General features: G+C 37.1%; 1 protein-coding gene across 5 annotated transcripts in view; it reads right to left on the reverse strand.

Moving 5' to 3' along the window:
* Positions 1 to 4468: 4468 nt before the first annotated feature.
* Positions 4469 to 18393, reverse strand: part of BRINP3 (BMP/retinoic acid inducible neural specific 3) — a 482278-nt gene continuing 468353 nt past the window's right edge. For all 5 annotated transcript variants that reach the window (XM_006067708.4, XM_006067709.4, XM_006067707.4 and 2 more), the window contains one exon: positions 4469 to 5848. In XM_006067708.4, coding sequence (XP_006067770.1) covers positions 4732 to 5848 — 1117 coding nt within the window. In that variant the 3' untranslated portion in view covers positions 4469 to 4731. The remainder of the gene's footprint in view (positions 5849 to 18393) is intronic.

The following is an 18393-nucleotide window of genomic DNA, read 5'->3' on the forward strand; positions in this document are numbered from 1 at the left end:
CAGTCATTAAATAATCATTTAATCTTCTGATTGCCAGCACATGAGATAATTTCAAGTGTGGAATTTTTGCTTTCATTGAATTTCATTTATATGTACTAACTTACCAAACTTGGCTGCATGTCCTCAATATCAAATAATTTGACATGGATATTCTAATTCATTAGTCATTCATGGCTCATTAAAATAGTTATTGTTGCTTTCATATAAAAAAATGTAGATGTTTGTAAAAATTTTCAGCTAAGAAAATTTTCCAGATATTAGAGTATTATACTGTGATTGAATTATAATATATATGTCTATCTCTAGGAGAACCTGGAGGTAGAAATGTAACTGACGACAGAGATGGAGAAGAGGAAAGTAGAAGGTTGATAGCTGTAGAAAAGTAGCTCAGTAAACTCTCAGGTTGTAAAAATTCAAATGAGGGGCTTCCTTTGTGGTCCAGTGGTTAAGAATATGCTTTGCAATGCAAAGTATGGTTAGGGAACTAGATGCCACATGCTGTGGGGCAACTAAGCCTGTGCTCTGCCACTACTGGACTCCTCGGGCCACAACTGGAGAACCCGTGCGCCACAATGAAAGATCCTGCAAGACCTGACACAGCCAAATAAATAAATAAAAATTAAAAAAAAAATCAGATGATTGCACTATTATTGACAAAGAATATCACAAGCTTAACATCTGTGACTCTGAAGTTTCAATTATAAGCACCAGGAAGATACATTTTTCCTAAAGAATTATTATTCCAGTTAAATGCTCTAGGAAACAAATCAGAATGAGGTTGTTTTCAGTTTCTCTAAGGTTGATTTTTTTGGTATGTTCTTTTCAATTGTCACATGGATTTGGAAGACATCTATGTAGCTTCTTAAAATCTTAAACCAAGTTTCTTATTTAAAAGTTATATTTTCTACTGGATTTTTTAAACTTTCAACTTTCCATTCAGGTGAATTCTTATATTCTATAATTCCCACTTAACAAATATATATATATATATATATATATAGAGAGAGAGAGAGAGAGAGAGAGAGAGAGAGAGTTTTATTTTGCTCTTACATTGTTTAAAATTATTTATTTTCTAGATCTGTTCAAACTGGAGATCTTAAATAACCTCCATAAAGAAAGAAGGAGGCATATTTACAAAAAGGGGACATACATGATTAGAGGGCAATACACGGACCTGGTTCCTTCCAATATATTTCTATATCCTGATGAGTCATCAAAAAATTTTTAAAAAAGAGAAGGAAAGGAAAATCAATTTTCTGGCTCTATTTAAATCAGGGAAGACCATCAGCCATTTCAGAAAAAATTTTTGAGCTGACAGTGATCATTTCAATACTGATTAACTTGCAAAAAGTCAACTTGGGACAGGAACAGTAAAGCAAGTCAAATTTACGATAGTCATCAAAAAATCTAGAGCAATATGAGATGTTTCTGGAAGCAAAATGTATTCTCAATACATTTTTGAATTTTCAGAATTTCAAATTTCACTGAATTTTTTAAGGTCAATTAACTGCTAATTTCAGAGAAGTCAATGGCACCCCACTCCAGTACTCTTGCCTGGAAAATCCCATGGGTGGAGGAGCCTGGTGGGCTGCAGTCCATGGGGTCGCTAAGAGTCGGACACGACTGAGCTACTTCACTTTCACTTTTCACTTTCATGCATTGGAGAAGGAAATGGCAAACCACTCCAGTATTCTTGCCTGGAGAATCCCAGGGACAGGGGAGCCAGGTAGCTGCCGTCTATGGGGTCACACAGAGTTGGACACGACTGAAGTGACTTAGCAGCAGCAGCAGCAGCAACTGCTAATTTAGAAGCTTACATTAGAAATATCAAAAAAAAGAAATCAAATGCTGTCTTTTAAAATATGATTTTTCAATTTTTGGTCTAAGTAAGATTTTGAATAAAATTAATTTTATTAAAATTTTTCAATATCATAAAGCATTTTTCCCATATGTTGACAAACAAATGTTGAATTAAGTATATTTTATATTGTCTATTGCTTGTTTGACTTTACTGGTAGCATATGAGAAACAAAAATATTAAAAGATGTTGATCACTTATCCTTTAAATCTGTATAGTGCTTTAGAATCTGCTTGGTAGGTTTACTTACATTGTATTCATATTATTCATGTTAGACCCAACAGTCAGAGAAAGACATTCATATTACTTTTCCACTTTCAAGGGAAAAATGTAGTCAGAGATACTGAATATTCACTGAGGTTGTTACCAAGACAGAATGAAGATGATTAATCATCTTTCAATAGCCTTCTGTGGCAACACATGCCAAGTCTCAGGATAAACCCCTAGCCACCCTAGCCAGGTATATCCTTACCTTTAGCCATAGGAGCTTCTCTATCATAAGCCCATCAGCACAGAGTGAGCTGAGCAATAAAAGTAGGATTGCTGACATTTTGCTTAGGTTCCAAGAATGGTTGCTGTTCTGAGTCCACTGGTGACCACATACATTGCTCAGGTGGTTTCTGAGATCAGTGACTTTGGACATCTGGGCCTCAAAAATGCTTCTGGAAAAAGCCTTAGTTGCAATTCTGACTTTTATAAGCAAATGTCTTTTTAAATATATGGTCTATCTATTTTCGATAAGCTTGGTCATTTTGTCGGTGATCAATTTTGGATGATACATTCTGGTTTATTTAACTATTCCAGTGTACTGTGAAGGTATGTGTTTTATAATGATTTAGACCTCAATTTTATAAATGATTCTTGTTTCACCATAAACCTGTCCATGTAATGAGATTAAATACAGAAATAGGATGGTTCATTTAAATCTCAGTGGCACACTGAAAAGAAGACAATTCATTCCAGAAAAGTTGTGTTGGTAGGCTGATTTTTTAACTTATTGGTTTGTGATCTTGGGGAATTTGACAAACCATTCTGAGCCTCTGTTTGTTTTTCTTCCACCAAGAAAATGGGAATGATAATCTATAGCCTAGTGTTGTCAGAATTAAATAAAAAGTATATCTGCTATGACATCAGAAAACTGGTGTTAAATAATTGTGTATATTTTCAGTTGATTTATGATAATAGCAAAAGTAAGGGGTAAAAATCAGATGATTATAGAAAGAAAATCAGTTATCCAGGCAGGGGTTAGAAGGCTATGCCATACTTATGGTGACTGAATTGGTATGCAATGTCTGAGCTACCTTTTCTTAAAATGCTTTGGAATCTAAACAAACAGCTTAAGAATCCAGAATGTGGATGTGATGTTTTCATCATCAGTCTTACTATGTTCAATCATGTCATAGATTCCCTTCTTTGTGCTCTGAGAAATAACTTCATGACCTCAACAGGAAACCTGGGCTGGACAGTGCATTGGTTAACATTATAAGAAATGTTTATGAAATATTTAAATAAGAGCAGAGTGATAAAAGCATCACCATACTTTACAAACACATTCATATATCTAAACAAAAACGCAACTTAAGTTCATTAGATTAAAAACATTAATTATATATCTAATATTGTATGTGATAAGTGCCTTCAGTCGTGTCCAACTCGGAGACCCAATGGACTGTAGCCTGCCAGGCTCCACTGTCCATGGGATTCTCCAGGCAAGAATACTGGAGTGAGTTGTCATGGCCTCCTCCAAGGGATCTTCCTGACTCAGGGATTGAACCTGTATCTCTTATGTCTCCTGAATTGGCAGGCAGGTTCTTTACCATTAGTGCCACCTGGGAAGCCCCACATATCTAATATTATATATTGGTAATATGGAATTTCAAGCAAATATTTTGGACTAAAAATAGTTTGTATTGAAAGAAATTGTACTGCAAAATGTATTTTAATGATACTAGTTTCTCTGAGAGGAAAAAATGTCTATTTACACTTGAATTAGTTATTTGACCATTTGTTTTACGCCAGCACATTACAATTTATCATTTCTAGAAATGTTATCTTATTGACATTGCTAAAGTACTGGAATAACTAGGCTTTTAATACTTGAAATGAAAATAAGTGTGTAGAGTATGCTGATTGCTGGTTATTAGAATGTAGAAAGAGAATGACAAAGCAAGTTGCTGAGAAAATGAAGGCTTTACTTTCTCCATGTGTACTTATAAGCACACTGACTTTCTGTGTGTTTGCCAGAATGTTTAGATATTTAGTTGAGAAATAAGTTGTCTATTTTAATAATGATGGTGTCTGGTTTATAAGTATAGGTAATAAAGCACTGCCATTATGCTGTTAACCATAAAAATGCATTAATGCTAGGCATTCTACCTAGTTGGGTTTTCCCTAAAGGCTTTTGAAAGGAACCGTCAAATGTTTCAATTAAAAAATCTTGGGAATTTCCCCCAGGTTCTAACAAGCTATATCAAAATAGAACTCATTTCATGGAAAAAAGGAATCCCACAGCATTTCTTTTTAATAACTGTTCAGCTACAAAATTTTATTGGTATCTTTTTATGTTCCCTCTAGAGGATGTAATGCACAAAAGCATTGCCACGGAACATATAAAATTACAAATGAAATTTATTGTAAAAAGTAGAATGTCTTCTAGACTGGTGTCAGTATTTATTTCATTCAGAAACCAAAACTGCAGTATAATATATTCATTGTCAGCAAGTCCATGTGTGTAAATTGCCATCCAACGTTATTGACGGATATAAGACAGATATTGAAAAGACAATTTAAAGGTACTCTTCCAAACATAAACTGTTCCACAAAAGCACTGTAAAAACTCCTTCAAGATTTTGGGTTGTGCTTGACATGTATGGTTAACTACATAATTTGGTTGTGTCATAATCCACTGTGTTTGGCAATTTGGCATTAAATGCCTGCAGAGCAGATTGGATTCTCACCACCTCACTAGTAGACAGCTTGAGTCTATGACGAAGCAAGCAAGAGAAGAGATCTAGACGACGCTGACCAGGTGGGGAGAGTTTATTTACACGGTCTCTTATCTCTAGAAGCTGCAAAAGTGCTGAGTCCTGGGATCCCTGAGTGTAGGGGTAGTCCAGCTGCAGAATCAGGTCCCGGATGGCTTCCGGGTCAAAGTGCATGCTGTAGCCAAACACTTGAATGTTATTGATTTTCATATAACCCAGGTTCCGGGATGGGTCAATAAACTCCAGGGGTTCGTAGTAGATGCTCTCGTTGCCATTGGGGCCGTTTGACTTGATGCGACTCCTCAGGTAGATGTGCACGGTCTCAAAAAACGTCTTCCACTTGTTCCCCAGAGTCAGCGACCAGTTGTAACACTGCAGGGGGAGGTCCAGCTTAGTCCGCTCCCAGTCGGGGAAGCTGTTTTCATTCACAGGCATAAACCAGCTCTCAGAGTGGCTGCCTCCGAAGGGGTTGATGTAGACGGCCAACACGGGCTCCAGGGTGCTGTTTTTCGTCAAACAGATCTGTAAAGAGAGACCCAGGATCATGTGGACCAGGCTCGACTTGTACTTGTTGCTCTTTAAGGTGAGGAGCATCCTCTTGCGCCAGGAGGGGTCGAACCAGCTGTTGAGGCGCATGTCGTTGCTGATGAAGATGGCGTGCACTTCCAGCCGCCTGTCGGTTTTCTGCAACAGGTATTTCATCTCCAGGTCTTGCAGGTCAGTCTCGAAGCCGATGTAGTGGTCGGTGGACTCGGCGACCTCGGGTTTGCAGAAGCCCTGGCTCAGCATGTAGCCCGTGTTGCAGGTGCCGCAGCGGGTGCGGTTGTCTGGGGCACAGGTGAGGCAGGCGGCCGCGTCGCCCACCGTGCAGGGCAGGAAGGCCGTGCAGACCACCTGGTCGTTGGGACACGTACAGGAGTGCGTCTCTTCTGAAAAACTGCCCAGAAGGCCGTTCTCATTGCAGTAGAGAAAAGACTGGATGCGAGTGAGCCAGTAAGTTGAAGTTCTAGAAACAGAAAACAAAAGGAAACTGTATTAATACAAAAGCTTTCGTGTGTGTGTGTGTGTGTGTGTGTGTGTGTATCCTAAAGTCAAGTTACCTTGTGTCTGAAAGCTTCACTATTACGTTCTTAGGACCTTTCCAGTCAGTTATTTAACTGAGATTAAAAAAAAAAAATCTGTGTAGTTCACCGTTGAAAAAATATAAATATACTTATATAATATTTATATATTTAAATTATATATATATTTCATTCATCATTGAATAAGATTAAAGATCGATACATTTGATTTGAACTGGAAAATTGCATGAAATATCTTCTGAAGAGATTACATGGCATCTCATTAGTGTCCTTGGAAGCTGATTGTGAATATAATTGGGTTTGTTATAGTTTTGAAATGATATCCAACAAAAGGAAATAAAATGTTTTATCATTAAATATCTGCAGTAGAATTAGAGTGCATAAATGACGATTGTTCATTCATTCACTCTTAGCTTCATAGAGCACTATGCAGCAGGAATCCTAAATAGAAAGTAAAAAATGAAATTAAAACAACTCTAAATATTCAATCAATGGATTTAAATCCTAGGGTTCCATCAACATTGAAAGAACAAGTACCCACTGAGAGGGAAAATATTATTAAAACATGTTTGATTTTTATCCTTCCAGGCTGCTCAAGAAAATTGTTGAAAATATCTCATTAAAACCAACTACGAGTTCTTTTAATAAGGGTTAAGTGTGTTAGTTGAATGGGTTTGATTTGAATAATTAACATTTTAAAATTTGTATTTAGAAATCAGGCTAATCTTCATGCAAATTTAAGATCTCACTTTTCCTCTTTTCCCACATTATTCAAATTCTTTTAGTGTGTTTAAAATCTCAGTAAAATAATTAAGGAAAAGCATGTGGCTGTGTAATCAGACAATTCTTTGATTTTATCTTGCTACTTTCTCATACTATCTGCAAAATAATGGAAATGTTGAATGACCTAAGTTAGCAAAGGGCTTTCCAGGTAGTGCTAGTGGTAAAGAACCCACCTACCAATGCAGGAGACAAGAGATGGGAGTTCGCTCTCTGGGTGGGGAAGATCCCCCGGAGGAGGAAATGACAACCCACTCCAGTATTCTTGCCTGGAGAATCCCATGGACAGAGGAGCCTGGAGGGCTACAGTCCATAGGGTGGGAAAGAGTCAACATGACTCAAGTGACTTAGCACTCAAGTTAGTAATATTTTCCATATTAAGTTCTTGTGAGAAATAGTTTGCCTCAGACTGGCTGCATGTGTTTTGACTATTGTACAGAGCATGCGTCACAGTAGACACCAAAAATTGTATATTTTTTGGTGTTTTTATGCCTTTCCAGTGTTGATTATTCAGTACACATAAGATTTTCTACAAATTGTATATATTGTACCCAATCCTTTAGACATTACATTGCTACCATTTAACGAACTTGTATATGCAGTAAAATATAGATATGAATGTGTAAATAATCAGTCAGAACAATTTATTATCACATTCAGAACAATATTTGAGTTATATATTCATTTTTGGTCCTTGCTTATTCTCCTGTTGTGATATAACACTTTTTTTTTAAGGAAGCTCTTCCCTATTTTTTTCCAAATAAATTGAATAACTCCTTTATACCTACTCATAATATTTACTTATTTTTCTTTATAGTGCCTTTTTCCACTTAAAATGTTATATCGTGTACTTACTTGTTTATACTCCATTTATCCCATTAAGTATAATATTCAACTTGCCAAAATCATATATGCTTTGGTTGCAGCTTTAGATCTTGGGCCTAGCAGAATGCTGGGAGATCACAATGCTCTAATACTTAATGAATATTAGATAAAATGCACAGACAAATTAAAGGAACATTTTCTCAATGTGCATATTTTTCAGTGAAAAGTTAAAGCATTAAACTTCATATTTCATACCGTTGTGAAGACCTAACTCCCAAGATGCAGGAGGTGGAGTTACACAACATATTCTTGACATCTGCACAATTCAATCTATATACAAATCTCAGTAAATGTATATTTTAAAAACCTTTCTTTTCCAGAGTCCCTAAATGCAACTGTTTTCTATAGACCTAGAATAGAAGGTAAAACCTAATTAAGCTCAACAAAAACACAAAATATTTTCCTCCTAATTGTCTCTTGCCCTGAAAAACACTAACTGGGAAACTACACCTATTAAAATCATTTCTAACTTTCCCATGATACTTTAAAAATAAGTTCTTAGAAAACTCGCCCAGGAGGCTGCTCAGGGGTTGTGAAATAGCAATGATTGGCACTTGGTTAGCCATACATCTATGTAAGCATCTCTTCTCCTCTGGTATATATATATACACACACACACACACACACACACAAAAGCTTTCTTTTTCTCACTGAGGAAATAGCTTGATTCATGATTTCTGTATTCAGTCTCAGAATCCAGAAATTATTACTGACTTGTTATCTGCAGTTACTGATATATTTATTTCATCAATTCACTCTCAATGAATTAATCTCTCTCCTTGTTACCTCCTTTCTTTCTCTCCTTCTCTCTTTTCCCTCCCTTCCATTCTATCCTTCTTTCTTTCTTCCCTATTTCTGTGTCTTCTTTCTCTCTGTAGCCCTATTTATATCTATCTCATATAAAGCATGTAAAATATATACCCTATCTGGATTGAACATTATATTTTCTTCCCTAGAATCAAAGCATAAATTCTCTGAGCCAATCCATCTCTTACTGTAAGCTCTCATTGTGTTTCCAAATCATAAGGACAAACCAAAAAATTGAATTAAATAGACCCAAGTCTATAGACAGAGCTCACAAAACTAGGGTATCATAGAAAGACTCATTTGGACACTTTAGAAAAGCAGTGACTTTTTCAGCCTTTTCCAATTCTTTTCACATCCCCTGCAGATGCATTATTGAAGGAATGCATTACTGTAGGTTCGTGGGTTTCAGCTTGTCATGTATGAATACTGATAACTCAGTATGCTGTCAAAGCTCCTGTTCCCTAGGACAGAAGAGCTTACATGTGTTTCCTTCCTTGCTGCTTCTTGTCCTTTATTCCCTATTACCTATGTTTTTCTTTTTTAATTACTTCACAGGTAGGGAATAGATTTTTAAAGGAACAAAATTCAATAATTATTCATTACTACTAGTAAAATCTTGTGAAGGCAGTGTTTGAATCAGTTCTAATGAGGTGGATGAAACTGGAGCCTATTATACAGAGTGAAGTAAGCCAGAAAGAAAAACACCAATACAGTATACTAACGCATATATATGGAATTTAGAAAGATGGTAACGACAACCCTGTATGCGAGACAGCAAAAGACACACAGATGTATAGAACAGTCTTTTGGACTCTGTGGGGCGGGGGGCGGATGATTTGGGAGAATGGCATTAAAACACGTATAATATCATATAAGAAATGAATCGCCAGTCCAGGTTCAATGCAGGATATAGGAAGCTTGGGGCTGGTGCACTGGGATGACCCAGAGGGACGGTATGGGGAGGGAGGTGGGACGGGGGGTTCAGGATGGGAACAAGTGTACACCCGTGGTGGATGCATGTTGATGTATGGCAAAACCAATACAATATTGTAAAGCAAAAAAATAAAATAAAAACCTGGCCTAAAAAAAAAAAATAGAGAGTGGAGCAAATTTCACGTTTGTACATGGGTTTTCACTTTATCCAAAAGATCATGTAGTTCTCTTTTTTTCTCTGACAAAGTAAACTTTAACTGTAGTTTTAAAATTTAAACAAAATTTTGAAGAGAAATATATTCCACATTAAAGAAGCCTGGTGTGCTGCAGTCCATGGGGTTACAAAGAGTCGGACACAACAGCGACTAAACTTTACTGAAGTATTTTTTCAAACTCCCTTTCTTTTTTGTTGTTGTTCAGTTGCTAAGTCATGTCCGACTCTCTGTGACTCTATGGACCATAGCATGCCAGGCTTCGGTGTCCTTCACTGTCTCCCAGAGTTTGGTCAAACTTACGTCCACTGAGTCTGTGATACTATCTAACATCTCATCCTCTGTCACTCCCTTCTCCTTTTGCCTTCAATCTGTCCTGGGATCAGGGTCTTTTCCAGTGAGTTGGCCCTTCGCATCAGGTGGCCAAAGTATTGGAGCTTCAGCTTCAGCATTAGTCTTTCCGGTGAATATTCAGGGTTGATTTCCTTTTAGGATTGAGTAGTCTAAGTTCCTTGCTGTCCAAGGAACTCTCATGAGTCTTCTCCAGCACCACCATTCAAAAGCATCAATCCTTTCTTTTATACTTAAGTATTAAAACAAAGTAATGCCACATTTTTATTCTCATACATAACTTTTATGCACATAAACTATTTAAGGTCTACTGGGGTTAGGTTTAGAAGATGCAATTTGAAAGATGAACTCCTGGCAGGCAAGTATGTCCTTTGTTGCTTTTTATCAAACATGTGTCATTGTTTCTAATAACTATTTAATAGCACTTCAATAAATATTTACTAAGCAAAGGAAATAGGAAAGAAAAGGGAGAGAAGGTGTAAAGGGAGGGAGAGAATATAAATTAAAGTGAAGGAACTATACAAATTATAGAAGTATAGAAAAAAAACGAAGGGAAGACAGTATTAAAGTCAATGAATTGATAATGACAATGATATGAAGTGATTCAAGGGGTTTAAAAACTCCTTATCTATCAGGAAGTAAGTGCATTGAAACTAATTTCTAAACAAACAAACAAACAAAAAAAAAACTTTTATGTGATTGCATTACAAAAATAAAATACCTTCCAGAGTTAAGTTAAACTTTTGGAAAAAAATATAATTAGTTAAAAGCCTATAGCATGTTTATATTTGAGAAATCAGGTAGCAAACCAAGTTGAGATTAGACATAAGTTTGGTTCACTTGTCTCTGTTCACCAACAACATTCTTTCTTTCTTTCTTCATTAAAGAAATTTTAAAAAGTAGTTCCTTTTTAAAGCCATTTATTGAGTTTGTGACAATTGTTTCTGTTTTATTTATTTATTTTTTGGTTTTTTGGCCAGGAGACATAGGGGAATCTTAGCTCCCAACCAGGGATTAAACCCCACACCTCTAGCATTAGAAGGCGAAGTCTTAACCGCTGGGCCACCAGGGAAGTCCTTCTCTGTGTATTTAAAATCTGTTCTTCTCCACAGAACACATATTATGTGAGTGTCAAAAGAGCACTAGACCAGAAGTATGAACACTGGATTTCTAGGACAGACTTTACCTGATGACTGGGGACAAGTCACTTTAGTCTCTTTGAGCAAAGACTTTAGAATTCAAAGAAACACTGGTTCAGATTTTGATTCTGCATGACGCTGGGAAATGTGTACAGCTTTATGAATCTCAGAAGCTCACCTTCAGTTTGCCTGTTGCTGTATTGTCAGGATGAAATGATGTAACAAATCCCATCGTCACAGAGCCCCCACACATGGTAGCTGCCCATAATGCAACAATATGAATGAAATGCTAGTATTAAAATATTGTTGTTATGAAGAATATCAAAGAAGATATTGTCTTGGTCTTATAGTTTTGAATGATGTTGCCAACTAAAAATTGGCACTTGCCATCTGCCTCTACAAGGACCAAGTCACTAGTCACTGCAGCCACTGATCTTCAACAGCCCCCTTTAAAGGAGTTGAGGGTCAAGTTCAGGAATGAGGCATCTGTGCTCTGGGAAAAACTGGCAGAACAGCCCTTCAGAGAGTTAGATATTTTCAAAAGATGATTTTATGGGCCCAACTCTCACATCTCCTCATATGCAGAAAAGCACTAAAATCATTAAAGATGGCATCTGTTCTTCATTACAAGCAGCAAGCCTTGGCCAAAATGTATGCTTGACTGCATGGACTTCCTTATCTAAAATTATATATAACACTGACCTCCCCTCCTACCTCTTCAGAGCAGCTCTCAGAGTTATCTGAAATGCTACTCCCAGACTATTAGTCCTCATTTTGCCCCAAATCAAATTAACTCATAACTCTCACCTTTTGCATTCTCTTTCCATCAGCAGTGTTAAGAGGGATGGGTAAAATAGATTCCTAGACCCCACCCCAGACATATTGTATGAATCCCTAGAAGCAGGGCCCAGGAAGCTCTTTTAAAAATATCCAGCCCCAAAGACAAAGCCAGTGTGGTCAAAGCAAAGAGCATTGCACTAAAAGAGCTGTATGTACAGAGGACTTGGTAGGAAGGGTCTTGTTTTCAGGAACTAAATGAGAGCGAGTAGAGCTGGAGCAGAGAGCATATCGATGCAGTATTAGACTGTGAACTAAGTAGTGGCCAGATCAGGCAGGATTTTGTTTAGGTTTTCAATTTATTCTGTGTGCAGTAAAGAGTGGCAAACAGATTTAGGCAAGAGTCAACGAAGTCGCTCAGTTGTGTCCGACTCTTTGTGACCCCATAGACTGTAACCTACCAGGCTTCTCTGTCCATGGGAATTTCCAGGCATGAGTACTGGAGTGGGTTGACATTTCCATCTCCAAAGGATCTTCCCAACCTAGGGATTAAACCTAGGTTCAACCTCCTGCATTGCAGGTAGACGCTTTACTGTCTGAGCCAACAAGGAAGCCCCATGCACATACTTAGTGACTATCTTTCTCTTTATGGGCTTCCCTGGTGGCTCAGCTGGTAAAGAATCTGCCTGCAATGCAGGGAGCCTGGGTTTGATCCCTGGGTGGGCAAGATCCCCTGGAGAAATGAATGGCTACTCACTCCAGTTTTCCGGCCTGGAGAATTCCATGGACTGTATAGTCTATGGGGTCACAAAGAGTTGGACACAAGTGAGTGACTTTCACTTCACTTTCTCTTTGTATTATACCAATAATATTTCATTTTAATTAAAATAAAACATGCAGTCTCAGAGAACTGTTATGTACACAGGCACTGTTTAAAGTTCTGTATGAAAATTAACAACCACAATAGCTATTAGGGGCTCTTTAGGGCTTCTGTCTGCCAGTGCAGGAGATGCAAGAGACACGGGTTTGATCCGTGGGTCAAGAAGGTCCTCTGGAGAAGGATGTGGCAACCCTCTCCAGGATTCTTGCCTAGAGAATTCCATGGACAGAGGAGCCTGACAGTCTACAGTCCATTGGTTCGCACAGAGTCAGACATGACTGAGTGACTGGGCACTCACACACACAAATACCAGTTAGCCATGAACCTTTAAGAACATGTCCAGAAGAAGACAGAGAGAAGTTAAAATGTCTGTATAGCAGCAGACAGCTTTGAATTAATATACATTTGGGGCCTTGTGCCCACAATGTATGCTAAATTTGCAAGCCCTAAAATAGAAATTTTGGGCATACACACACAGAACGAAAAGTGAAAGTGAAAGTTGCATTCAACTCTTTGTGACCCCATGGGCTATACAGTCCATGGAATTCTCCAGGCAATTCTATTGGAGTGGGTAGCTATTCCCTTCTCCATGGGATCTTCTCAACCCAGGGATCGAATCCAGGTCTCCTGCATTGCAGGTGGATTTTTACCAGCTGAGCCACCAGAGAAGCCCAAGAATAAAGGTAATCTATCCTTTCTCCAGTGTATCTTCCCGACCCAGGAATCGAACTGGGGTTACCTACATTGCAGGCAGATTCTTTACCAGCTGAGCTACCAGAGAAATAAACCAAAACCCTAAAGCCTACTTTTAGAATTCTACAATGTTACAGTTATATTAATAAATTATTTACTGAATTACCCTCATATCATGGGCCAGTCACTTTGTTATTTTTAATCCTTCAACAGTAGATGTAAAACTTAAACCCATTTTACAATTTGAAAAATACATAGAGTCATAGTTTCAACAACTTTCACAATTATATATATGTATTAGGTATTACAATGAAAAAGGACTGGAACCAAATCTAACTTTTTAATGTGTGTCTAATAGTAAGGAAAAATGAATTAAGGAAAGATATCTTTTTGTTGTCATACTAGAAAGCATCAAAGATTAAGATAAAGCATCAAAGATAAAAGATAACTTTAAATTATTATATAAAATGAGGTACTTGAGTTACAGCCCACTCTATTGACTTCAGTCATCTTTTGGGAGCTAAACTATCAGTGAACCTTATTTTCCTTGACTCATATGGAAAATGGGAATGAAATATACGCTATTGTAAGAATTAAAGGGAAATAGCAAGAAAATCCATTAAAAGAGTACCTGTGCACAGAAAAAATGATAAATAAATGTAAATGTTTATTCTTATGATGATGATTATAACTACCATTACCTTTCAAAGAAATAATATCATATGCAGTTTCTTTATTACAAATGCTACTTTCCTCTAGAAAGTGGAAATTGTCACTTTATCTTCAACAATTTGTGGATTACATGCATAATCTTACTCTTTATCTCACTTTTATCATATGGACCTAGTTATTGATAGCATGATTAAGATGGCCTCTGTATTAATTTGGAAACTAAAAAATCTGAACAAACAATATTTTTCAAACTTGGTACATATATTCTGATGCATGACAGTTTGCACTGAGGTATTAGAACATATGTTGATACAAAAACAATTACCTTCTCTCACAGTTAAATCCTCTCTGAGCGCTAATAATCTTATTTCAAAGGTCCTTTTTTCCAACCTTCTAATCTTTTTTGGCTTTCCGAATCTGTGCAGTGTGGATCTGAATTTTAAAATCTAAACAACACAACTTCAGTCTGTTTTTGAAGTTAAGTATTATTTGTTTCATTCATTATTCATTTCAGCCTTCATAGATTTGTTCTTTTTCAACCCTGATACTTTAAACTGAATGAGAATTTGGGATTAAATGCCCACAGCCATTTAAACAATCATAAACTGATTATTAGCACAGTCACAGACAAATGATGCCAAATAATATGCTGTCACTCACTCTCCTCCAGCTCTGCTGCTGTGTCCATCTCAGCCTTGACAACATGACCTGGGGCTCATCACACAATAGTCTCACTATTGGAAATAATATCACATCCTCAGAAACAGGATATCATTGTCAAAGGTCCCTTGGCTATGAGTCTCCCAAAGAAGCATCATTTATGTATATGTATACATATATATGGGCTTCCCTGGTGGCACAGTGGTAAAGAATCTGCCTGAAATGCAGGAGCTGCAGGAGACCCGAGTTCAATCCCTGGGTGAGGAAGATCCCCTGGAGGACGGCATGGCAACCCACTCCAGTATTCTTGCGTGGAGAATCCATGGACAGAAGAGCCTGGTGGGCTGCAATCCATGGGGTCACAGAGAGTCAGACACAACTGAAGTGAATAAGCACATATATGTGTGTGTGTGTGTGTATATACACATATATATATATCACATTTGTATATAGATACACATCTATAAACCTATAGATGCATATATACACACACGTTTTATTTTTATGAACTTGAATTCACATATCTACTAAAACTTTCAGTTTGTAGGAGGATGATGAAAAAGTGAGTGAAGCAGTTGAAGATGTAGGTGATATTTTAAAGACAATATTAGCCAAGGTTTTGTCAAGTACACAGTCCATTTACAGCCATTTCATTAACTCTCCCAATTCTCAACTACACCTTGAAGTACGGACCCTTGTTATCCCAATCTGTGTTTAAAGCTATGAGTTGTAAAAAGCTTAATTAATTAGAACTTATAGAAGGTCAATGGCACCCCACTCCAGTACTCTTTCCTGGAAAATCCCATGGACGAAAAAGCCTGGTGGGCTGCAGTCCATGGAGTTGCGAAGAGTTGGACACGACTGAACGACTTCACTTTCACTTTTCACTTTCATGCATTGGAGAAGGAAGTGGCAACCCACTCCAGTGTTCTTGCCTGGAGAATCCCAGGGATGGGGGAGCCGGGTGGGCTGCCATCTATGGGGTTGAACAAAGTCGGACACGACTGAAGGGACTTAGCAGCAGCAGCAGCAGAAAGTCAACTAGCTAGTAAGTGACAGAACTCAAAGTATGTCCCGGTCATTGTTACTCCTGACAATATGGGGATATAACACCAAAAGTCCTGTGTACGTTCTGGCAGCTCTATAGTGGGGTTAATGGCGACCTCCTTCGAGGGGACTTATGCCATACCCACACCCAGAGTGCCTGTCCCTGCAGCAGACCACAGCCGACCCGTATCTCCTCAGGAGATGCCCAAACACAGTTCTGTCTCTGTCTCTGTGGGGTCCCTGGGTCCTGGTGTGCACAAGATTTGTTTGAGCCCTCTGAGCATCTCTGGCAGGAATGGCAGAAAGTGAGGAAGAACTAAAGAGACTCTTGATGAAAGTGAAACAGGAGAGTGAAAAAGTTGGCTTAAAGCTCACCATTCAGAAAACTAAGATCATGGCATCCGGTCCCATCACTTCATGGCAAATAAATGGGGAAACAGTGGAAACAGTGGCAGACTTTTATTTTGGGGGGCTCCAAAATCACTGCAGATGGTGACTGCAGCCATGAAATAAAAAGACGCTTACTCTTTGGAAGAAAAGTTATGAAAAATCTAGACAGCACATTTTTTTAAAGAGACATTATTTCCCCATCAAAGGTCCATCTAGTCAAGGTTATGGTTTTTCCAGTGGTCATGTATGGATGTGAGAGTTGGACTATAAAGAAAGCTGAGTGCTGAAGAATTGATGCTTTTGAACTGTAGTGTTGGAGAAGACTCTTGAGATACCCTTGGACTGCAAGGAGATCCAACCAGTCCATCCTAAAGGAAATCGGTCCTGAATATTCATTGGAAGGACTGATGTTGAAGCTGAAACTCCAATATTTTGGCCACCTGATGCAAAGAGCTGACACATTGGAAAAGACCCTGATGCTGGGAAAGATTGAAGGCAGGACGAGAAGGGGACAACAGAGGATGAGATGATTGGATGGCATCACCGACTCAATGGACATGAGTTTGAGTAAACTCTGGGAGCTGGTGATGGACAGGGAGGCCTGGCATGCCGTAGTCCATAGGGTCACAAAGAGACAGACACGATTGAACTGAACTGAACACCAAAAGTACAAACAACAAGAGCAAAAAGTACTAAGTGGGACAACGTCAAACCAGAAAGCCTCAGTCCAACTAAACTGTAATTCTTTTAATTGAACAGTATACACAGAAAAATCTGCAACTGAAACATTTTGTCCACATTTGTGCTGTATTGAATAGTATAGTTAAAGAAAAACTGATAGATACGTTTTCCATCTTATGACATAAAATATGAAAAGAAAAAGGCAACATTCAGGATGTGAAATGTGAGAAATACAACTCAATTATTTTACTGTATATTAAGGGAATATATTATTTAAAAAATAGAATTCATGTTTAATTTCCTCCAAATTAGAACCTGAACTATTTTGCCAATTGAATCACTTACATGATAAGTTAATAAAACTTGGAAAGTATTTATTATGTGAAAGTTCAGTCTATTAAGTAGTATAATTGAGGAATATTGACACAAATGCAATGGTCTCTCCTATGTGCTTTTATAACACCCTTGTTTTCATCCAGCATAATATTCATTATACCAAGTCATTATTACCCAATCATCTGTATACTTCATTACATTATACATGCTGTGAGGGAGAAGATATATTTATTTACTTCACCATTTTATTATCATAAAGTACCTTAATCAGTTTATAGTGTTTATGCTTAAGTTTTCACGTTAAAACTTTCTGAACCTTTATTAGTCTTGAAATATGTTAATGATGAATCCAAATTTGAAAATGTAAATAATATAAATAGAAGTTTCTAAAAGTAAAATATTCATGAAGAGGCCATTTTATCTTACCCTTCATAGATCCATTCATCTCTGACCCTAATATTTCAAACTAAATATAAATATCACATGAATGGGTAAATTAAGAACAAAAAAAGAGAAGAAGCTAGAAAAAACATATTCAAGGTGAAATTGTGAATGTTCTTGCTTGTATTCATTTATTTATCTTTAGCATTTCATATGATTTTCTTGATATTCAGTGTGTGATAAACATTTTCAAAATTATCTTAATTTAATAATTCATAACCAATTTCTCATCCATTTAAAAAAAACAATAAAATGTTTCTGTTGGATACTGAAAGCTTGAAAAAAAAAGAAATTATATTATTTAAATAATTTAATAAAATTTTAATGTTTCTATTGGTGACACTATTCATATCTAAATCATATTTTCAATTAAATAAAGAAAACATAACTTGTCCAAATCCAATGTCCATCTATTCATATAACCAGAATGTAATTATGGTATGAACTGTTTTTGACATGTCTGCATTTCTGTGATAAGCATCTCTCCAAACTGAATGTCTCTGGCCTTATTTTCTTCTCTCCTAACACAACTATCCTTGTTATCTATACTGATGGATATCAACTCATCCCTTTCTGTATCAATTTAAATAAGATCTAGCTTCTGGAGGCCCTGTACCTGTTCTTTTTGTCATTTTATTACATTTGTGTGCTTCCAAGCTAATCTTCCTAAAATGAATTTATCTCTTATTGCATAATACCTAATAACTTTCATATAAAATGTATATTGCCTAACTTTTAAAGCCCTTTACAATCATACAATACCCACCTAGGCTTCAGTACTCTAT

Source organism: Bubalus bubalis, chromosome 5 (genome assembly GCF_019923935.1).
Source record: "Bubalus bubalis isolate 160015118507 breed Murrah chromosome 5, NDDB_SH_1, whole genome shotgun sequence".
Classification (NCBI taxonomy): domain Eukaryota; kingdom Metazoa; phylum Chordata; class Mammalia; order Artiodactyla; family Bovidae; genus Bubalus; species Bubalus bubalis.